This window comes from Tympanuchus pallidicinctus, unplaced genomic scaffold, assembly GCF_026119805.1.
Source record: "Tympanuchus pallidicinctus isolate F22 unplaced genomic scaffold, pur_lepc_1.0 scaffold22, whole genome shotgun sequence".
Taxonomy (NCBI): Eukaryota; Metazoa; Chordata; class Aves; order Galliformes; family Phasianidae; genus Tympanuchus; species Tympanuchus pallidicinctus.
This window is the reverse complement of record NW_026294739.1, coordinates 13784663-13808490: the sequence shown is the minus strand read 5'-3', so window position 1 is coordinate 13808490 and position 23828 is coordinate 13784663. Positions and strand designations below refer to the sequence as shown.

The 23828-nt window shown below is 44.6% G+C and overlaps 1 protein-coding gene across 7 annotated transcripts in view; it reads left to right on the top strand.

Moving 5' to 3' along the window:
• Window positions 1-23828, top strand: part of LPP (LIM domain containing preferred translocation partner in lipoma) — a 310262-nt gene that overhangs the window by 118774 nt on the left and 167660 nt on the right. For all 7 annotated transcript variants that reach the window (XM_052686960.1, XM_052686961.1, XM_052686957.1 and 4 more), the window contains one exon: window positions 20866-20975. In XM_052686960.1, coding sequence (XP_052542920.1) covers window positions 20866-20975 — 110 coding nt within the window. The remainder of the gene's footprint in view (window positions 1-20865; window positions 20976-23828) is intronic.

The following is a 23828-nucleotide window of genomic DNA, read 5'->3' as shown; positions in this document are numbered from 1 at the left end:
CCATTTTATTTTAATCTAAAATTTTAACATCCTCCAGATGCCAGTCTGTTAAACAATTGCTACATGATAGTTAACAGTCAAGTAACTTTCTTTATTTTTTTGCTCACTCAATGCAGCTTTTTTATGCCCTGAAAGCTAACTGTTATAATAAAGGACTATACGTATATTTTTCCTTTTTCCTGACTAAAGCTTTTTTTACCCGGCCAGACAGAGTACTGCTAAGTCAGAGCAACCAATAAATGTCAATTGGATTATATTACAGGTTGGTCTAATAAAAGGTTAGAAGAATGAATGAGCAACTCTTGAAGCCACAGAAGCTGTACTTGTGGCCAACAAGCAGGCATTTCTGGCAGCGAACACTGCACAATTACAATTTGGACTAAATATACAAGGCTTGACATGCTCATCCCTTTGGCAAAGCACACTAAGGTGGGTTGGTGCGAGAGCCAAGGGTCCATGAGCAGGACCCTGAGCCCTGCAGCTCCAGCTCCCCAGGAGGCTGCTATGCAGAAGCGGATGAGCAGGAGTCCAGTCTGGTTCCTAATAGATATCGCTACCTTAAAAATTCCCTTTCTGTCTTGTTAACTAGCGTGCACGTTGGAAGGTCCTAGCCACAGAAGAGCAGTTGTGCTCTAAAAGCTGGCACAAGGACTGGGGATTTACCCAGACTATTTCAGGAGCTGTGGAGCGCGATGCTGGAGCTACACATCCAGCAATTCCTTGGCACAGCTCTGTGCCGGGAAGCACCCATCTCCCTTCAGCTGCTCTGGGTGCTGAGCAGATGGTGCAGAGACCCAGCTTCAGGGAGGAGAATGCTGCTTGGGAGTGGGGACTAAGCAAAAGACTCATAGGTCATCTCCCACTCCAGTTCGTGTGATGATGACAATGACTCAGGAAAGGTTTTGGTTTAGTCTAGACATGACCAAACCATAATGGGAAGCCTGGCACAAAGGGTTTCCTTTGTAGCATGGTAGAAATCTTGCTGACGTAAGACCTCAGCTTGTTTTTTTTCTGTTGAGCACTGAATTTATGGGAAATACCGTGGAGGTAAGGAATTGTAAGAGGAGATACCTGGATGTCTGAGCCATTTCTGTTAGGAAACTGTGAAGGATTTGTTCATGGCTATTCTAGATATAGGGGCAGGCTAGTGGGAAGGGAAGGGGTCTGGTAAGTAAATTAGATTCAGTAATGTTTAAATTTACTCTCTATAAAACCAATTTGATGAACCTTGCATAGGACTGATGATCTTTGAGGTCTCTGACCACATCCTGTTCCATACTAGCCAACCTTGGACCAGCAGTTGTCCCCAGCTTTTTGCCCTGCGTGCCTCTCAACATGCTTTTCCAGTCGGAGCTCCAAGTCCCCATCCTGGCTCACTCCCCAGCAGTCCCATCAGTTGGAACCCTCTGCAGAGGCACAGTGCCAGGCCGTAGCCACCTCAGTACGTGCTGGGAGAACTTTGGGAGTCGTGGTGCCTTCCTTGAGAGCACAGTGCACCTCTGGCGGAAGCATTTCCTGCTGCTTTCCTCACCCAGAGCAATACAGCTTCACTCTTTACAGGACCGGGTCACCTCTCAGCCCCATAAGTGTCAGTGTCAGCTTCACAACGTGCCGTTGTCTAAGGGAATGCACTAACCCAAAGCACGTTGTGTGTTTGCAAAGTTTTTGCAGAAGGGTGAATAGGGATAATAATGGTTCCTGAGCCACTTCTCTGCTAGGGGAAGGAAAGGAGTGTTTCTCAATACAGATCCATTAACACTGCTCTGGCTGACAGGCAGCAAAACACAGGAGGTAAAAGTCCATTCTTTTCCCTTCCCACTGCAATGATTTAAAATGTTTGAACATGTACTTCAGAAGCTGGGGAAGTAAAAGCCCCCAGTTGTGCCTGGAGACTCTGCAAAGGCCACGGCGAGCGGAGGGGCTGCAGAGTGTTAATACAGTCCATCATTTTGTAACGAGCCCGATGTTCTTGTATGAGCCGTGTCAGGCTGTTGTCTGCACGCTGTCTTTGCTGATCATAGTAATCGGGTCATAAGAGAGAGAGAAGTAATAGCGCGTCTCTTAGCAACCAACCCCAGGAGAAAGAGAAAATTACTCAAACAGACTATCCAGCCAGGGAAGTAGAAAGATGAAATTTTCTGAAAGTCTGCTGGAAAGTGCTCAGGGACATAATTCTTTTATGTGTGAGATCCTTACAGGCTGAATCCAATGATATCAGGCACTTTTTTTTTCTTTTTTTCTTCATCTTCCTGGTAAACTTTTATTTTTAATTGGTCTCAGAAAAACAAAGGGAAAAAGCTTCTGAAACAGAGAGATTTGGAAAAATGAGTAGCAGATTTTTGTATTACCTTTCACAATGGCAGGGAGGAGGCGGCAGGCAGCGGAGGGAGGTCGGCGCGTCTCGGGCAGGAGTTGATGGGAGCATCTTATCTGCAGGAGCGCTCTGCGTGCTTCCCAAGGCACTGCTGGCCAAAGCCTGCTGCTCTATCACCTGACTCCACAGTGGCAAGTGCAAAACAAACTTGTAGGGTTGGTGTTACAGCTTGTGAGCCCTCCCAGCAGCCATGCAGGGACTGAGGGTCCCATGGTCAGATGTTGTAATAAAATTGAGCGCTTGCAGGATGGAGAGAACCTCATGCTCTCGTATCTTGTGCTTTTAAAAGATTTTTATTTAGTTAGTTATTTATTTTACCCCAGAAAGTTGCCCTTCTGCGGTCAGCTAGTTTGCATCCTCCCAAATGGGGTATATGGGAAGTGCCACTGCACTGGGAGAGAGGTCTGTGTTTGGGATAGCCTTCTTGGCCCCGCCAAGCAACAACAACAATAAATACTGTGTATTTAGTGGTAAGGTTAAGATGGTCAAATCTCTTCCAGTTTTGCAGTTGCATCGTTAAAACTAAAACTAATGGGAGAAAATGTTTCAGAAATCCTGGCTTAATTCTTGGCTCTTGAGGAGGCATACAGAAGCTGTTGCATGTGTAGAAGAGAACAGGTACCTATGGTGACTCATCCAGCCACCAGTCTGTGCCTTTCCTCTGCTTTTGTCTGCTTTTTGACCCCAAGGCACGTCTAGTTGAGCAGAGATCTGCTCGCCCCTGTGTGGGATTGGCTTCTGGTAGCAGGTTAACCTGCAGACTGATGCAGTTTGATGAAGACTGCAAAAATTCCCCCAGATCAGAATCCTGGGCAATCAGGTGATGGTTTGGGACTGCTGTGGTTGTGCTGCTGTTGGTACTGACTTTGCTCAAGCACATGTGTGGAAGCTGTGGCTCGGCCTATGGGTTGTATTGCAAACGTGTTCCAGGAGAGAATTGCTAAAGTTTCCTGAGATGGGGCTGACTTCAGCATCTTATCCTGGAAACAATCAGTAGAAGAGAAAGGAGAAAAAAGCAACCTTGCAGCTGTACAGAATTAATAGCTTAGGAGTAGCATCTCCTGCTGTCAGGGAAAAGTGAGATAAGGAACAATATTAATTGTAACTGCTCGCAAGCAGATCGTAGAGGTTGCTACTTTGCTGTCTTGTCACGAAGGAGAAAGACTTTCTTCCTTAAAAGTTTAGTAATTGAAGAGTTTTCTTTGCTATTTTTGGGAGTGCCAGTAAGCATTATTTCCTGGAAATTTTCCCCCAACTCTATAAATAGGAGCAGGGGCTTACAATGATGACTAGTTTGGGAAGTCAACACCATGCACTTCCTCCACACAGCTAAGCAGCCCTACAGGCAGAGAACTCAACTTCTGCAAAACGATTAATTCTCTATTGGCTTTTAGAACTGCTGTGCAATTAAACTCCTTGAAAACTGACTCCCTATTGCTTAGGCTTACCCTTATGTGTTGTCAGAGGTGAAAGCGTGGAGACCTGGTGCAGGATGAAGCGCAGTGTAGACCTTGAAACTCATGGTAAATGGTGCTTAATCTCAGCAATGGGCTCATCAAATGGCCTCATGTGACAAACAGATAAAATGTTCCTGATAACCACCCTTCACTGTCCTGGGACTGAGATTCTCATAGATCTTGATTTTGTGATTGACTCCTTGTGCTTTTTGACACCACTGTTTGCACTGATTTTTCGTGCTCCATTTGGGCACAAACCAAGCCACTTTGTAATTCCTTGTGTGGTGCCCAAGGGAAAGAAGGGCCTGAATTCATTCTGCAAGCGTAGAAGGAAAATTGCATTGGGAGCTCAGGTTTGACACAGCTGTCTTACTTAAAAATGAATTTATACAGACGAGGGAAGGCATGAAAAAAGCATGACCCAGGTAAAATCACAGCTGGCCTGCATCTCCTCCACTGTCAACATGGATGTGAGACCACACAGTCGTAACAGGTAATGTATGAGGCGTTACAGGATGTTTGTCTCCTGCTTAATCCATTCAATGAGGCTCCTTATTCTTATGCTTTAAGTTTGGATTAAATTCATTTGATCCCGTTTTCCCTGCCAACAGTGGTCCTGCAGAATGTAAGCCTGTAATCCTCCTCTACAGCAGAAAAGGCTGTTGGATTTCTAATGTGGGAATGCTTGACTGACTTCTCCTAGCACATCAGCACTCAGCCTGCGTTTGTAGGAGCAAGACGTGTCCCTTGGTAGGGGGAAATGACCCCCCAGCAGCAGGAGGTTGGAGTGGTGGGTCTCCAGCCATCATATCTCTAAGTTTTGTTGGGTTGCTCACTTCCCTCGTTAGGGACAAAAGTCTTTTAGAGGAAATGATTCGTTTGGCTGAGTCTGAAAACTCTGATATTTAAAATACTTCTCCAGGCCTGTAAACTGCCCTTGTTGGCCAGACAGAGAATACTTCAAACTTAGCAGCTGACCCAAGGCGAGAGCTGTGATGCATGATTACAGCTGAGCTCTTCTTCCCTACAATCACCGTCAGGCTTCTTAAATAACTGCTGAATTATTGCACTTCCCCTCTGTGTATTTGGTGCTTTCCTGATGCGTTCCTGAGACAAACTAATGGTGGGTCCATTTTCCTTACTATTCCTCCGATGGGAAGACTATCATCTTCTCGCTTCTCATGTGATGATAGTGCTTACTCTCAAGCTTGGCTGTGCCTGCTTGCATGTGTCTGAAATTGCTCTTGCTAATTATCCTTTTTGCCCCATCAGGAATGTGTTATGTAACTGTGGTAGGGAAATAAATAAAAGAGAAAAATGGAGCAGCACGGTGACTATTTTGAGAGATGAGCTTTTGGCTTTGATCTTCCCCAGAGATATGGCATGTCCAGCATCTCCTGTAAGTTGACCGACCGACATGGCACGGCATGGGTCTCCAGAGCAAGAATATTCCATTTTAAGAACCAGTGAGATAAGGCACAGACTGGTGTTTGGTGTATACCACCAACTGTTTGGAAGCTAAAGTGCTATGAATTCCACCTGTGAAACTGGAGGCGGAGGGAACACAAGTTAGAAAATCAGGGCCTAAAGGTCAGGGCCTAAAGGTCACATTTTGGCAGGCGAAAGCTCGGTTGTCAACACAAACATGGGTTTTTGGAAGGGAATTGTGAGGCTCCATTTATTTAATGCCTGTGTACCTGCCCTAGTATGCTCAGTTCACACTGCATCCAGAGATGTTTTGCTACCAAATTTGCCCAGCAAAGCGGCTCTGATCTTAGCTGTCGAAGTCCCCCTTTCTCATTTATTTTCTCCTACTTTCTTGCTTTGCTTGGTGATGAAGGTTCCGGGAACTCGGTCTGTCACTGGGATGGAGCTTTCTCTTATAGCAGTTTTGGCTTTGTCATGCTCAGAGCATTGAAAGCTCTTTGAGAGGAGCCATAAAACTCATGAGGCATCAGAGACAGCAGAAAGATGCTTCTCATATAAATAAGCATTTAATTGCAAAACCTTTTGGCTACTTAGAAAAATGATTAGTCAAGTCTATTGGAAGGCAGAGAATGTGTATTTGTGGGGATGAGGGAAGGTTTGATCACCTCAAATTTCCTACCTTTTTGTTTTCTTCTCTAATGCAAATCGTAAATGATTAAAATGGGAGAGTGTTTTAAATAGGTTTCTGAAGAGATCTTGGAGCATTCTGTTGCTTCCCCTGTGTTAATTATTTTATGCAGGATAATTGCTGTTTGCAAATGGCTGATAAATAACAAAGCATTTCTTTGTGAGCCCCAAAATTTTAGCATGGTATTTGAGAACCCAGTCTTGTGTTTGTTTTATTGTCTCTTGCTGAGCAATGCTGCAGGTGACGTTTCACTCAGGCACTTGTGCAGCCCAGCTACTGCAAAGTTTGGTCAGCAATGGCTCCTCCGAGTGGTTTTCTATAAATGCAGCTTGTCTTGGATCTTGTTTGTTATTTATGCACAAAGGCAAATTAACTGTAGCCAGATCCTTCTTGTCAAAGTTGTCCCAGTACAGCTGAAAAAAGGTACTGCTTGCAAGGGCACTTTCAGCTTTAGCCAGTTCCCGTTCTTATTGGGGTTAATCTGTGCTGGGACATGGATGTACTTCAGCTGTGAGTTTATCTCAGTGGGGGAAAAATTGTTTCAGAGCTGGCAAGTGGAGACCAGTGGCTAGTGATGTCTCAGTTGAAGCTGTGTGTTTGTAGCTTTTATGTGAGTAGCAACTGGAGTAAAGCTCTGAGCACTTATTGTCAGGCTTCCTAATGACTCAGATGAGAATGCCTCCTCCTCCTCGTTACCTGAGAGCCACTGGAGTTACAGAGACATCTTTAGCACCATTATGTTCACAGAATCATTAAGATGGGAAAAGACCTCTGAGACCATCCAGTCCTACTGTCCACCTTACACCAACAGGGCCTTTAACCCATCTTCTTTAGTACCACATCTCCACAGTTCCTGAACACCTCCAGGGATGGTGACTACACCACATCCCAGGGCAGCCTGTGCCAATGCCTCACCACACCTTCTGAGAATAAATTTCTCCGAATATCCAAGCTGCTCCTCACTGAGCATCTCAGATCTTGCAAGCAGTCGTAGTTACGATACATCTGCTAGTGTATTTACATCGGCCAGATGGAATATACTTGATGCTGGGGCTTTAGGTGATAGCATTGAGCCCTTTGGAGAAACCTGGTCTGTATCCCACCAGTTTGACACGTTCTTCATCAACACTGGGACTTGATGAACCATACGCATCTTCTCAGGCTTCACCGCCATGCTGCCTGCTGATGATCGTGTCGTCAATCTCCCGAAGAAGCTCTTAAGTAAACAACCCTGTCTGGGATCAACAGATCATCTTTGTGGCATTTCTCGTCATCTAAACAGTAATTCATTAAACATTTAACAATTTTCTTTGCTGTGTAGATGAAAAAGAAGAGAATTGGCACCTTCTTTTAAAGATTCTGTCTTTTGTATTGTTCGGTGGTTTTTGTTTTCTTCTGGAGTTTTTTTGTTTGTTTGGTTTTTGTTTTTTGTTTTGAAGGAAATCAAGTTGATAAACTGAAAGAAAACCATGTTATTACAGAAGTTTGAGTGCTTCTGAGAACGTTTAAAACAAGGATGACTAGAAATGACCTTTCCATCCTGGAGCGAACTTTGAGTGTGTTCTCCCTTTGGCATTTCTAATGATAGACTTTCCATCTGGTCTTTGCTTAAAAGCTAAGATGCAGCTTGAGTTTTTTCGCATTAAAACTGTGCATACTCTAAAATTAATCCTCTTGATCATTTCACTTCAGGGAGGGAATGAAGAAAGACTGGGAATATGTGCTTATTTTTAGCAACTCCATTCAGGCCTTCTAGCAGCAGATTCCTATTGTCTGAAATGAAGTCATTTTTGTTTTAGGGAAACCCTGGATTCTCCTCTGCTTAGATTTGGAGTGATTATTCCTCTTGTAGGAGAATTTAAGAGAAATTGCAGAGATGGTTGGTACCCTGCTGGAGTGCATGGAGTAGGTCAGTGGCGGGGATTTGTGGTCCTGTTATCACCTCTGGTAGTGCTGTCATTTCTAGCAGGCAGATTCTTCAGTCCCAGTTTCTCCTTCCTGGAGGTTAAGACAATTGTTGTTGCTCTGGATGTTCTCCCTTCCTCCTTCTTTCTCCCAGCTTTTACTGCTGAGCATGACATTATTAGGTATGGGACATCCCTTTGGTCAGTCTGGGTCAGTGTCCTGGCTGTGTCTCTTCCAGCTCATCATGCATCCCCAGCTCCTCTCTGGCAGGGCAGCGTGAGAATCATAGCATTATTAAGGTTGGAAAAGACAACTAAGATAATCAGTTTCAGTCGTCAGCCCATCACCACCATGCCCATTAACTCGTGTCCCTCAAGAAGCAGAAAGGCCTCTGGCTCTGTGCAAGCGCTGCTCTGCAACAGCTGAAACATTGCTGTCTTATCAGTAGTATTCTCATCAAAAATCCAAAGCATGGGATCATATGAGCCAGCATGGAGAAAATTAACTCTATTCCAGTCCAAACCACGACACCCATACTGATTCTCCACAGCTGAATGTACAAGAGTGAAATCCCAGTAAATGAGTGCTTTGAGGAAGATCTGGGGATCTCCAGGGATGGACCAGTGCAGCCATTCAGCCTCATTTCAGCAGAGGCTTTGGGAAAAGTACATAAACTGATCGTTTTGCCTAGCAAAGCATTTCAACAAGTGCCCAATTTGATACATGCTTTGTAAGGCCCCATGGGATGTTCCATTTAAGCCTGCAATCGAACCTATGTGCGTAGCTGAGTCTGTGCTGCATGTTAGCATGTGCAAGTGGAAGATTTCTCTGAGTCACGTGTAGGAACTTCAGACACCACATTTGTTCTTTTCATGCTCTGTAACTGGTTATTACTAAATGTGTTCTCTTTCTTTTTTTTTTTTCTTTTTCTTTTTTTCCCCTCCTTCACCCTTCTATTCAACAAAGTTCCTCAAAAATACATGTAAGTGGGAGATTACTGGTGAGACATCCATTCCTCAAGTGTTGTTCCGGTGGGAACAGCAGAAAGGAAGCCTATTAGCAAAGCCATTTTCCTACCAGAACTTTATAGGGAATGTGTGCAGAAAGCATGTTTTGTGAGATTCAGGAGGAGCAGAGGTTGTTTGGGGATCTTGGCAGAGAGATGCTGTGCTGAGGGGGTTTGGTGTTTTGCTGCAGGTACTTTGGTGACCAGAACTATTAAAACAATTGGAGGGAGAAAGGATGTTGCAAATAATGGAAGAGAACAATTCTGGCACACGTAGCTTCCTTTTCTTAAAGCTGCTTTCCCCTTGAGGCAATATATCTTGCATCTTATGGGAAGGAAATCTTACAGTATAAAAGGAAGTCTGAACTGTTTACTCATTATTTTTGAAGCCTAGAAGTGTATTTCTTTTATGAAGAGATAATATAGGTCCTGTTCCCGTATTTTAGGGAAGCTTTTTGTTTAAGAATCTCCAGAAATAGAACTATGGGGATAGTTTCTTTAACATAATATTTGCATGTGACTTATGTTAATATTTCTGGAAGCCTGGGGGATGTAGGCTCAGCAAAGTGGAGGTGTTCAGAGGACAAAACAACCCGAGTTGGTGCCGTTAACACGTACTGCTTGGCACATGGCACTGGAGGGCAGCTACGAGTTCATGGGGATATCTTATCACACAAAACTGTCTTACAATGCCCTCTGTGTCATGCTGAAATGCAGGGTCTGTACAGAAGTTTGCAACCTTTTCTCCCCTCTTCAGCGCTCTTCTGTCTTCCCATTCTCCTCAATTAAAATATAGGCATGGAGAGAAAAAGCGGTGGTGATTTCCTGTGACTAGCACAAATGGTGAAGTGCAGATAGCTGCAGTGGGCATATCTGAGGAGGGATATTTTGTGCAAACCCCAGAGGAAAAGCAGCAAGCAAAAAAAAGGGGAAAAAACGAAGCTGTACAAATGCAACTGACTGCGTCACCCAGAATCCTTCAGAAGAATTTCTGCATTTTCTGCAGAGTACATAATTGAAGGAGAATTTTTGATAAAGACTAAATTGTGTACGGGCATGAAAAATTCAGCAGGGAATTTAAGCCATTTCCAAACCACATGAAACATTAAACATTTCACTCAAGAATAGCTTGAAGATGGCATGCATCATCCCAAGCTTTAAGCAGTCATCTGATTTTTTCTCTTGCAACTGTTAAATATATAGTAAAGGGGAGCCAAAGTAGATTTTATCTTCCTTCTCCTGATAAGTGCAGAACTGTTGCTTTGGAAATTGTGCCGGCTGGCCTCACGCACACCTTAGTTTTCCCATCTTGGCCAGGTGATCTTAGCTGCAACGTTTCCAAAAGCTCGGGTAGATATCAGTGCTGAGATCGCAGCTTGCTGTTCTGTGCTGGTGCTCACATCCAGCCTCGGGCTCTCACGTGATGGCTCTCAAAGCAGCCATCTAAATCCACCGGAATTAAAGATTTTAATCAAGAGAGATGCTAATCACCATGACATGACGTGATATATATGTGACCTGATAAGGGTTTAGAGTAAATCCATTAGTTTCTTGCAAACAGGGAGCACTGTTTATTACACGCTCTTCAACAGCCACATCTAAACTTTGTCTAGATGTGGTATTGGATTTTAAAGCCTTGTTATGTCAGTGTTTTCAAATTCATAATAGGTCTGTTCTGTAAATTAATATTGGCTGATTTCAGATCATTCTTACGTTGTTTTTGATCACTTCACTTTTTTTTTTTACAGACCCAGTACCTAAATGTTCTATTTTCTCATTAAATAAGGTATTCTTCACTTGGGTGTCTTTCATCAAAGAAACCCAACTATGAGTATCTAATTCCTCTAGGACAGAGCTTTTGAAAGAACTGCATGAAACTGTAAGGCAGTCACTTTGGATGACTCTTCTCTTGCTCCCTGAGCACACATTCAAACAGTATATCCAATTTAATTGTTTTCTTAGGTGTTATTAATTCTGGAGTGGGCATTTGGAATGAAGATCAGTCACCAATCTGAAAAAGAATGGATTTGTGCTTTCCTGCAGTAAGATTGGGATGGAAAGAAAATCATGAGAAATTCCTAACCTAACTCAATTTAATTCTTTGTCCAGAATTGTCCAAGTTGCAGCTTTGAGGGAAAACTGAACCTCAGAGTGGAGATTCCAGAAGTCCAGCCTTGAAGCTTAAGCAGTATGTTACTACAGTTTATCTGTTTTTTTTTCCCCACAACGTTTTCTACAAGAATACAATCTCTGGCCTTTCCAAGAAAACCACAATCTGTGCAGAAGATTTTAATTTTCTTCCACATTTTTCTCTTTAACGACATCCACAAATATTTCAGTAATTCATTTTCTGTAGCCTTGGTTATAGATAAAAGTTTTAACTCAAGCTGAAATTAATCTCGCCCAGGTGTCCCTCCACCAGATAATGGACCCTGCTTTTGGTGTGTGTTGCACTGCACGGGCCCCTTTTTGGTTTCTGCTGTTTCCCTGGGCTGCTGCCAAACCCTAGGACTTGTTGTCTGGAAGGGAGGCACCTTATGCTCAGCACAGTCACAGCAAAACTGCTTGTGGAATTGACTGCTTTCTCAGAATGGCCAGAAGTTCAAATAACTACAATATCGTGATCATCTTTGTAGGGAGTGTAAGATGAGAGATGTGTTTTCCCCCAAACCAGTACAGGTACTTACAAAGAGTAGAGCAGGTTAAGGGGATACTTGGATTTTGTGGGCTATAGAAAACATAAATGTCATTACTTAAAAAGTCAGCTCAGCAAGTTGTTTCCTAACTAGGGGTCTCTGTGCTGCCAGGAGACCAATGTAAGGGAAGCTCAGTTACTTTGCTGAATTATGCAAATTTTAAAGTAAAAAGTTTTAAAGTGAATTTTAAAGCATTTCTGCTTAGAATATGATGATAACTGCACAGGTGAATGTGTTTAATAATGAGGTACTGGTAAATGTTCACTGGTCAGGAAAGCTTGTGGATCAGTCTTGTAGGGTGAAGTTCACCTCAAAGAAGAGAGCCTATATCATATTTTCCCTTCTGCTTTCCATGCTACTCAAAAGCACTGTAGAGAAGATGTAGAGCATCTCCTGATACCTCCATTATTTTTTGTTTTGTCGTAATCCCATTTCTCTTCTATGATCTTACTAGATGTGTCAAGTTTACAGCACGTAGGAGAAAAAGGAACCAAACTTCATCCACAAAGACCACTGCCACCATATGTAAATATGTATGTGAACCTGTATGTATTTATATAGAAATACAAATCTATATTTAGATATGGAGATTTTGAGCATTAGTTACTTGGAAAGAAGAAAACAGAGAAGAATTCTGTTTGTCCAGCATTTGATTTTATCTTGAGTAATTTTCAAGGATTAAGGATGTAATTTTATATTCAAGCATTATACTTGGTGAACGAGAAAGAAAACTACAGCATGAAGAAAATCTAGATAGCTTTTCTGCTTCCCAATAGCATTGACTAATTGCAACAGAAGAAAGAAAGCAAGCCCGTGCTGTTCATATTGCTGGAAACAGTGACATATCTGATAAAGACACGTGTTCTGCTTTAGCCTGGAAGTGTGGATTTCTAAGAGCTACATACGGAGGGGAGGAACTGCAGGAGCCAGTTTGGAAATCAGCTTACATTTTCTTGTCCAGTTCACAGAATCACAGAATTGTAGGGGTTGGAAGGGACCTCCAGAGATCATCGAGTCCAACCCCCCTGCCAAAGCAGGTTCCCTACAGTAGGTCGCACAGGTAGGCATCCAGGCAGTTAATCTATGAGAGCTGTATGTTCATGTTTCCACTGGGTGGTTCTGTTCCAATCTACCAAGGCAGCCAGCAGACTTGAGAAGAGGATGCCTTGCAGGAATGTGGACCCCACCATGAAACGAGATGCTCCAGCTGCAGCAAGGGTTTTGTTGTCTCTCTCCATTGCGTGCTGGGCTGGCAGGATGGATCCAGGTCTTCCAGATGTTGTGCAGCATGGGCCACTGCTGGCTTTGACATTCAAGCCAAGGCAGCAGCACGTCATGTTTCCTCTGACTGTTCAGATTTCAATTTACCCTCAAAGTGGGAAAACAACAAACAACGAAACAATTAGAAGCAAAGATAAGTCTGAGATTGCTTAAAAACTGTTAGCTGTAACTTCCGAAGCTGGAGGAAGTCCTTTGGCAGTCAGGAGCTCTGGGAGGTCGTTTTTCTGATCTGTGCAGTGTTTTGTATGTCATCACTTGACGCAGGGAGGGCTTGGTTGGTGACAAGAAAGGGTGCTGTCCCCATCTTCCTTAGCTGCTTCTTCTGGAAGAAAGCTATGATGACCTATGGTGCTTTGTGACGAAAACCAAAATTTGTTTTAGTTGTACTGTGCCACAACAGCAGAGAGAAAGCGATTTACATCCAGTGATGTAACTCATTTGTAGGACTCCTTCACAACAGCCTCCTTTAGTAAATAAAAGCCTGTGTCAACTCTCGTCAGGAGCTCTTAGTGATGAACAAATGAGTTTAACACCATAATCTAATAAACAAACATAACCATTTTCGGTTTTGTTCTGAGTAGTAGCACGCTTCTCTTGCTGAGCTGCTTCATGGTGTTTTTGTTCTTTGGAAGCAGAGGATGTGTATAGGAATGCAGTGTGATTCTCTTCTGAGGACGGGGTTTGCTCTTCTGACTTAGATGTCCTGACTTCCAGCATATTTCCAGTTGTTTGTGTTGAAATCTTTCCATCTCAGCAGGCTGTTTTCTGTCATTTTTAAAAATCATTTGGAACTATTTTTGCCCCTGTTTATTTGACCTGAGCAGCTGCAGCTCAAAGTGGGGTCTCATCATACTAATTGCTGCAGAGACCAAGTCAAACTCTGTTTCCTAATGCACTTGGTGGAGGGAAGGCAGAGGAAGGCTATGCATGCTCATGGCATGGTGAGGTTGATGTGTCTAAAATCCTGAATCTGTAGCAAAGTCTGGTGCTTAATCCTTCTCAATTAATCCTATGGCTATACTTCTTCCATCTATTAGCATTTTCATAGACTCATAGAATTGTTAAAGTTGGAAAATCCACAAAGATCAAGTCCAACCTCAGTCTATCCCCATCATGCCCACTAACCGTGTCCCTCAGTGCCAGGTTCTTCATCTCCAGGGGCAGTGGAGATGCCCTCCCTGGGCAGTCTGTGCCAGTGCCTCACCACTCTTTTGAAGAAGAATTTTTTCCTAATATCGAGCCTGGTATCAGTCCAAAATTGAGCACAGTACTCCAGGTGCCATGGGCTGTTTCTTGCAGTGACTTGGTAAGCTTCAGCAAAGGATGGGTCTGTTTTCCTTGGAGCTGGTCTCTGATGCTAGGAGACCTCCACACAGATAGCATTGTGACAGGGATATCTGCTGGGTTTTGACAATGTCTGAGTGGGAGCAGAATGGTTCATTTGCATGGGCTTTGGAAGACGTGGGGTTGAGGTGAGCAAAATCTCTCTATTGCGGAACGGTTGGCATGAGACATTAGTTAAAATGCTTCATCACCACAATCATCCAGAAAAAATGAGTAGAAGAACCAAAATGCAGCCTTGTATAGATGTTAGATGTTACCGATACTTAGTGCTGCGTGCTGTAAGATCACTGTGTGTAGGATGTGGATGGAGGAATGCTAACTAGCTTTTTCCCAACTCTGTGGGCACTGGGAGCATAGAGGCTGTGGGCCATCAATCGCCTTTTGCTGCGCAGGGTTCACGGACAAGCCAAGGAAAAGCACAACCACATCAAATAAATGATGTTTTCACAATGGGCATCCAGCGTGGCGAAGCGGCTGAGGTTTTGCATAAGTTGGGGAACTGAGCCCTCGTTTCCTATTTGTGAACTAATTACCGCCTTTGTGGGTATTTGTGAGGGAGGTCAATGAGTTCTAACGTGAACCAGAGAAGGGGGGGATTTTCCCCACCGGTGACCTGAGCAGGGATGAAAGGGCAACATACAGAACACTAAAAACAGCACTTGAGCACCTGTTCATGCTAAATGAAGTTGCTTGATAAAAGGTGAATGGTTTGAAGGTTTGCTGTAGCATTCCAGCTCCATTCCTTGTATTGGCCATGTTAAGCTGAAACCTTCCAGGCAGTGCCCAGGGCTCCAAGTCCGGTCCCATTGGAGGATGTGACGCTGATAAACCCTAGTTACCTCTGAGACGTGGAAAAAACAGCTTTGGAGCTGCTGTCCCCACTCAGATCCAAACATCAGCATGGCCGTGTTTGCATCTCCACGCTGGCACTTGTCCATGCGCTCCTCTGTCCCCACCTGCAAGCTCTAGTGACTTTTTCTGGCTCCGGTGCGGCTGGAAGAAATCCAGAGCGATTCCAGCAGAGCTATTTTGGGTCTGAGCTCGTAGGAGGAATCGTACCTGGAGGTTTTGAGTTAATCGCACGGTCATTTTTCCTCTGTATATTTAAACACAGAAGTTAATTAACATTCGAAAGTTTCGCAGGCTGCTTCTTTTCATTATCTCAGCAAGCTGTAGCAAAGGGCTGCGTGACAGGAGGCTGATAGCCGCACTGAGGTGGTGCAGATGAGAGGAGTGCCGGGGATTTTTGGTTGTGGCTCATCCCGAGGGTTGGGCAGTTGGGTGATGGGATGGAGGTTGAGGTGAGGAACGTGAGCCGCTGCGGTACGCATAGCTGACTGACTTACCGTGTAGTAAACAAAATTAGCAGATGATTGTTGGCGTGTGTTTTTTGTTTTTTTTTTTATTTAAAGAGAATATTTTAAGCAGGACTGCGATTCATAGCCCTGAACTGTAGGGGACTAATGTTCCTGTTCTCCAGCTGGGAGAAACTAATTCAACATCTTGTGTTGTAAACACTCACTCATTTTAACTGATTACACCTCCAATGTTCCTCAAATCGCTAAAATTACTAATTGCTATTCCTTACACATCAGAGAGTGAATCCTGAATAATTAACCCCAAATAAAATTAGATGAATTGGCCCTTTTAATTAGAATCCCTGCTGCTGTTTGTTCTGAGCTTCCTTTTCTTACCGTTAAGAGACTTTTAGAATGATTAAAACTGTTTAAGACTTAAACAGCCAGTGACCTTTTAATACAATATAAATCCATAAAAGCAATATTTCAGCTTGCAGGTGGTGAAGTAAATTTTTAGTGCAACTACGTGACAGATTCAGTATTCGTTTTTTAATGCTGAGAGCAAGATTAGCTGGTGGGGGGTGTTTTTCTCTTCTTTTTTCCCCCCCTGCTTATTAATACAGCAAAAGTAGTTGAAGTGGTAGAATTAGTAATGGGTAAGAAAGTGGTAGTTTGAAACAGAGCTTTGGATTGGCTTCATTTTAAGGATGGCCCATGAATGTGCTGTGTGTACAGGTCAGTTGTGTAGCTGGTGTGTCATGGCTTGGTCTGCACTGACGTGATATCAGTGACATGATCTCACAAAGGAACTGCTGGCACAAAGCATCATTTTAACTGTGATAGGTGTTAAATAAAGGTGTTACAGGAAAACTGTCATTATGGGCAATGTAACGAGTGAGAGGATGCAAAGTAGGTTGCATGTTCATACCTGAGAGTCACCAGCCTGCATTTAACTCTTGAGAAGTGTCACTTTTGCACGATGAAATTTTAAGGAGCACTTTGGGATGTCAGTACACTGCAGGATTTTACAGTGGTTGTTGTGGGTGTGGGGAGGAATTCCAGGTGAGCTCAGTCAAAGGGATTTCAGCCCAGTGCTAGATGAATTAGGTTCTAAGTGTAAATGTTAATCATTTTACCATGGATCACCCACAAATTGCTACCGTTGGTTTTCTGCAGTAGAAGTTAAATACTTGACCAGGCAATGGAAAATGACTGTGTCTGCTCAGTGCTTTCCAGAAGGCAGTTTTTGGATCAGAAGAGAAACACGTCAGTGGGGGCTGCTCCATCGTTGTTTGTGCTCTACTCTCTGACTCCAGGAGAGAGCTTGGTTTTTCAGGTGATTCAAACCAATTCTGAACTGTCCTCAGAGTCAGCAGTGATGATAAAGGGTTGTTTTCATTTGGAGGAAGAAAAATGAAAACCATCTGGGCAATCTTCAGATGTCAGAGATCTGAGAGCACCAGTGTGAGCTCTGTTTTGTTGGTTGATAGATGTCATTAAGTTATTGTTTCAGTGAAAAATATGATGTTTTGCTATTTTGTGTTTCCGAGGGTTTTCCCCCCAATCAGTCTCTTCTTACTGAACATGTGAGATCATCTTCGTGTCTAGAAGTTTCAGAGCTGCAAATCTTGATGTCTAAACAACTGTGTCAGTCAAGGGGGGAAGCAATTATTGTGCTGCAATATATTTGCTGACTGGCAGATGCGTCTCCCTGAAAACAAAGACTTAAGGCAATGATGTCTGACAAAAACACACTCACAAAACCCCGTGTGCTGAGGCACTGAGAGGTTTGCCTTTGAGTGAGAAAGGTGCTTGCTGCATCGCACAGGGTGTTTTTCTCAGCTGGCACAGATACCCAGAGGGCATCAGGGAGACAGCAATAAAAGTCTATGAGTTTCCGTTCAGTCATGTGCTCACATAGTCTCTATTAAAGCTTTGAACAAATATTTTGTTCTATATTGTGATGGTGAAATTTTCCACGCAGACCAGCAGAGAGCCCCTTGCCCAGGAACCCACATGATGGGTGCTGGAAGGGCTTGAGGATAGAAAGCAGTGATGCTCTGTGGGGACATAGGCTGTCAGGGGGAGATCTTATCCCTCTCCAACTCCCTGACAGGAGGTTGTGGCGAGGTGAGGGGTCAGGCTCTTCTCCCAGGTAACAGCGATAGAATGGAAGAGATTGGCCTCAAGTTGTGCCAGGGGAGGTTCAGGTTGGATATTAGGGAAAATTTCTTCTGCAAAAGAGTGGCGGTGAACTGGCATAGGCTGCCCGGGGAGGTGGTGGGGTCACTCACCCTGGAGGTGTACAAGAACCATGGAGATGTGGCTCTGAGGGATGTGGGCAGTATTGGTGGTAGGTAGATAGTTGACCTAGGTGATCCGTTAGGTCTCTTCCAACCTTAACGATTCTAGAGTTCTGTAACACCACTGAGATGGAGCATGAGCTTTCTTTAAAATTTTTCCTCCTTTCCTTCCTGAAATGAAGACCTGTTTCTTCCACATCATCTAACACTGCGCTGTTCAGGACACAAGTTTTATGGTCTTTGGATGCTTCTTTCTCTGCCTGAGGGAGATTCACAGTGATGCCAATAATAATACAGTAACAGCTTTCCCTCTTCAGTTGGAGAGAAGTTTCTCTTTGAGTTCAGTGAGTCCTATGGCTGCGTGTGGGAAAGAAGGGAGTGCAGTGGCAGGATAAATAACTGAAGCTGTGAGGGAGAAAAGTCCGTCTGTTCACAGAGGACCAGGAAAAGGCCAAACATCTGCAAGGTCCCCCCAGTTCATCACACATCTGCTTTCTACTCCCAAGCCTGAAACCTTCCCGGACGCCTTTTAGGGGAGCAGAGCCAGCCACAGGGCTGGGGTGCGGACAGCCAGCTGCCTCCTGCTCCAAGGAAAGAGTTGTCTTCCAAGCTCTGAAAAAGGGCTCTTCTCTTTGTTTCTGTCCTTTTGCTCTTTTTCTGAAAGATCTTGCCAATATTTTTTCCTTTGGGAGGAACAGCCCGTCCAAAGGGGCAAAATGATATTTGTTTTGAATTTGTTACAGCAGTTGTTGTTTTCCCTCTCAGCCTTCTGTTTACGCACAAACCCTGCCCTTTCCCCTGTCTCATCCCCTTTGCCCCGTTCTCTACCTAGAGGGAATCTACCTATTTTGCTTTAGGATACTGAAGGGTTGTAATGAAGGAGCGTAGCTTGGCAGGGCTTGGCGAGAAGATGAGTCTTTGGCTTTGGAGCTGGGGCTAGCAGATGAAACATCATCTAAAGTGTCTTCTAGGGGAAGTGCACATCCGCTGGAGTTGAATTTGTTTGCAAAATCACATTAGTTTGCTGAAGGTTCATTTTCAAAGCAAAGGAAAAAAGTTTACTTAGCGTTCCAGCATCGCAGCATTTTTAGCATGAAACACTGAAGATAATCATTTCAAAATATTTATTCCTTTGTTTTTGCTCTGTATTGTATTTCATATGATTTGAAATAAAAGGCTGGATTAATTATAGAGCAAAAAGGAGATACTGCAGATGTCATTGTGCTTTTTTTTTTTGTAAATCGGTCTTGAACTCTATAATTTCACAAGCCAGTAGGTTTCATAGGGTTTTGTGTATTGGAGCAACATGGTTGTCTTAAATTAGTTTTCAATGTGTTGTTTTCAAACTGTCTTGGTGCATCTGTATTTAGGACAGTACTTTCTTAGGGATTCCAACGTTTTTGGTGTGGGTTGTTGTTCTTGCCATGCTCACTTAAAACTGGGAAGAAATTGATTTCCTGGGAAATAAGATCCCTGAAAGTTCTGGAGGGGGTTGGTGCCTTTTTGAGAGCTCATGCATTCGGGAGGTTTGAAATAGAACTGAAAAGCTTTCCAGGGCTTCAACTCGTCCTGCTTCCCATAGCAAAGAGCTGGAAGGTGCTGCAGATGCCCATGCCCTGTGAAGCTCAGCCCCACACATCCAACAACTCTTTTTGTCAGCCCTATCCAGAGCAGGGGGTTGGAAATGCTGCTTGGTTACTGGGGATGGTTCTGGGGATCCAACGGGAGGCAGGAAAATGCTGCATCAGGATGTGGAGGGTCAACAGGAAGCCGGTGTTTCCTCACAGAAAGGGTTAAAACCCTCCAAAAGCCACAACACCAAGACACATGAAATACCACATTTTGATGCACTTACCTTAAACTTCTATTGCAAATGTGCACGGGAGAACCTGCTGTAAACATCTCTGCTTGAAACATAAAGCTTTATGAGAAGGAATAAAAATATACCAAAGTGGTCCAAATTAGGAGTAGCTGCCTCGCCATGAGCCAAATCCAATGGTAATGGCAAGCTCCATCTTTGGGAGGTGCTTTCAGAGCCTGATGCCCTGCTCCCCATGCTGCTCTGAGGCTCTCAAGGAGAGGTCTTTCCTGGCTTCACAGTGTGCTGCTTTGTATTTGCATCTGCACTTTCAGAAGTTTAAGACAAAGTGAATTTATAGTGGAAACATTTTATACATCGGTCCCATGTGAAAGGCCTCCTCGGGGTTGAAAGAGATGGGTGCTTCTGAGTTTGCAGCTGGCCCACCACTTACTTGGCTCTTGTCACTAAGAAGAGCCTGTGAATTTCCCAGCAGTTTGTTATGTGAAGATATGAGGTCCCTATAGGAAAGGGAAACGCAAAGAGCGTGGCTGCCTGCCAGCAGCAGAGATGCAGGAAGCGAGCTGAAGAACTTCATTTTTAAGCTGGCAAAACACAAAGGTCTCTCAGGCTCCATGACAGAAAAGACGACATTGGCTCTCATGGCTCCAGCTGCTGTTAAACTAGTTGGAACTGTGCTTGGCTCTCCATGGCCAGCCCTCTGAGTGTCCTCTCCAGCAGGGAGTCCTTGCTTGCAGTCAGCACTGGTAGTCTTAATGACCAAAAGTGCTGGTGTCAGAGGAGGGGAGTGAATTGGATGGGATCCATTGCAGGATGGATCCTCTGAAGGACTCCACTGGATGTGGGGTATTCTTCGGTCCAAGTTCTTCAGCCACCTGCAGCAGCTTTAAATGAGATGTGAGCTTTGGTGTGTGGAGCTGCATGCTACTGCCTTCAGGAGATATGGCAAGTCACCTGTGGTCCTGCTGGGTTCTGAGAACCACTAAGTAATCTGCAAACATTACTGAGCCTTCAGAGCCATCTCCTGCAGCAGTGAGGGGTACAGCTGTAGGTAGTGGTCAAGCGATGTGTTAACTGCCATAGAGGCAGAGCTGTGAGTATTGCACGAGCCCCTTCAGAACCCAGGCACCAAGGACCTGGTCTATCCCCCTTGCCCTTCTCTATGTACCAGCTTTCCCTCTGGGCAGTAGAAAGATGCTCTGAAATGATGTGGGAAAATGCTGGTGCTCTGTGATAAGCCAAAGTTCTCTTGATTCTCTCTCCTAGGAGACTTCCTTCCTCCACCTCCGCCTCCTGTTGATGACCTCGGGAATATCACATCACAAGGTGCCTTTCCCCCCCCACCCCCTCTGGACGACGTTGCTTTCAACGTGCAGGTAAGAAGACAAGTATTTTATTGGGAGTGCAGAACTGATTCAGAAGGGTTGTGGAAATAAGCCTGTGGTAATAAAACAAGGTGGCGAAGTGCTGTGGTTTGAAACGACATGTCAGGAACAACCAAGTCAGCATTATCAAGTTCTGTTTCCCAAGTAGGGAATATTTCCATTCAAAACTTACTGGGCTATTAAAGGATTTTTCCCATCCGGCTTGAATTAGAAAACTAATTTCATTCTGCCCTTGTGATAGTAGATGGGAGTGAAACCTTCCCAGAATGAATTGTTTTTTGGAAGGACCGTCTCCTTCCACTGACTGTGGAGAGACTTTAAGGCAGTAATCTGATCCTAAAAGTGCTTTGTTTAGATGCCTAAAATTAAGTGAAGCAAATAATCCCTGGCTTAGAGTACAGTGATGTCATTGGGACCCTGCTTTTGCTGGGTTGGATCTTCTAGATTGGCCTTGTGGATGAAAGCAAAACTTGTAAGATGCGATGGCGTGTGCTGTGTGGATGGGAAGGCTTGGACACTTCTGTGCAGACATCACAGGCTCACCTGGCGTGCTGGTCCTGCTGTGCTAGGTCAGGAAAGTTGTGTTCAGACCACAGAGACAGGTGGTCAGGGTGATCCAGGAGCAAGGAGTTGAGATCTTGTCACTGGTGACCAGAAGAGTTTAGTTTGTTAGCTGAGCAAAAAGAAGGCTATGGCTGCCAACCTAAAATATGTCTGGGGAACGAACGCTGATGAGGGAGGAGATCTATTTCACATCTTGATGGAGGTGAGCCTGAGCGCAGGCAAGTGAACAGAAACGGAACAGGGTCCAAGAGGTCAGACTTTGTTCCTGACACTGCAGAGTTGGTCCATCCATACTATGCCTCTGTAAAAAGAAAGCATGAGCTTCCTCTGATCTCTTGCCTGTAGCAAAGTTCAGATGCTGCCACAGCTTCCAAGCATGTTCCTGCAATGGGTTCAGCATTGGAAGCATCCTTGGAGAAAGAAGGGGTTAAAGGCAATTATGATCCCCACTGCCAGGAAGGGCTGTGACCATCGGGATGTGAGCCATGTGAGAAGCATGGTTTTTGCCAGCCTTGGGGGAATGAAGCAATTCCCCAGCAAGTATTGCCATGTCTCTATCTCTCCAAGAAGTCCTCGGGGAGCCAGGCGCTGGGAAGTGGCCCTGCTGCCTCCCTGCTTCCCCAGGGTTTGCCACAGCTTGGGGGATTTTCAGAGAGGAAACCTAGCCATGTTCACCAAGAGAGGCACATGTCTGCTGATCCTAGTGCCTCATTCATCAGGCCAAAGATGTGCCTGAGCTGCACGGGGCTTTCATTGGAACTGGCATGTTGGTAGAACCAGCAGCTGGGCTGGCTCTGCCTGCTGAGCTCATGTAATTGCTATTTGTCACACCCTTTCTCTGTGACTTTGGGAAGCTGGAGCTGGAGCAGTGTTAGCAGCATTGAGTTTGGCAGGCGTTTGGTTAGAGCTGGATTCTTGTGCAGGATGGCCTGGTCAGGGGAAAGCAGGGCCTGGAGGTGCATCCCCGCATGCCACCACTTCCCAGAGTACTCTGCACAGCTAACACAGAGCCCCATCCTTCATCTGTGCTCACTCATCTTCTTTTTCCTTTTCCTTTTCTTTCAATCCTCAATGAAAGAGATTGTGAGTGTCAGTGCAAATCAGGATTTCCTACTGCAGGATCAGGTCCTTGTCCTAAGAAGGGATGCTAGGGAGTTGGGGAGTAAAAGGGCAAATAATAGAAGCACAGAATCATTATGGTTGGAAAAAACTCTAAGATCACCAAATCTTACCCATCCCCACCATGCCCACTGACCTCATCCCCCAGTGCCACATCTCCACTGTTTTTGAGCACCGCCAGGGATGGTGACTCCCCCACCTCCCTGGTCAGCCTGTGCCAGTGCATCACCACTCTTTCTGAGAAAAATGTCTTCCTAATATCCAACCTGTGAAAACTGAGGGAGATGTCTGATGCCTGTGAGTAATGAACATGCCTGCAGAAGTTGCCCAGCCGATGGGGCAGGGTGAATGGTGGCCATTCTCGTTGGGCTTCCAGCCTTCAGATGCTCCCTCCGGACAGCTCAGCACAAAGGCAGCGCTCTCATGCATGTGTGCTGGACTGGGCTCCAACAAACTGAATCTAGTTCTACTCTCTGCCATCAAACCCCATCATCTCTGGGCTGCATTTTCTCTCTGTTGAATGCATGTGCCAGAGCCCCTGATCCAATGGCTAGGAGCAGGTCTGAGGAGTTTGCCCCCGTGGCTCAATGTGAGATCTCCAAACATGCTACAGAGCTGGAAATGTGTCAGCCTTCGTACAACAGGATCCTTTGGATGGCAGAAGGTTTTATTCCGATGAGAGTATATGAAAAATGTAAAATGTGGCTCCAGGTAAAACTTCTTACACTGTGTGTTGAGGGCAGCAGCAGATATATGGTCAGTTTATTATCATTTCATGCACTGCTGTCTGACAGCTGAAAGCTGCACAGATTATTGCAATTTAAGTTGTAGCTTGTGGAGCAGCAGTTAAAATAATAATGCCCAGTTTTTGTAGGGCTGTTTATCTCTGGATCTGTGTTTGGATGGCAGAGCTGGCTGCTTAGGATTGGATCCAGAAAGGTACTTTAGTATCTGACTTTCCCTCTAGGTACCTGCACTGAGGTCTGAGCCACGAAATTCTTTTGCAATAGATCTGGCCTTTTCCTGTAATTTCTGTTTGTTCATCCAGATGCATCACGTTCCGACTGGCAGCAGGGCCAGGGAGAAAAGGGGAAGGAAATTTCAACTCTTTTCCTATTAACTGTAATGCTTCAGGAAAAAGAAAAAAAAAAAGTTTAGTTT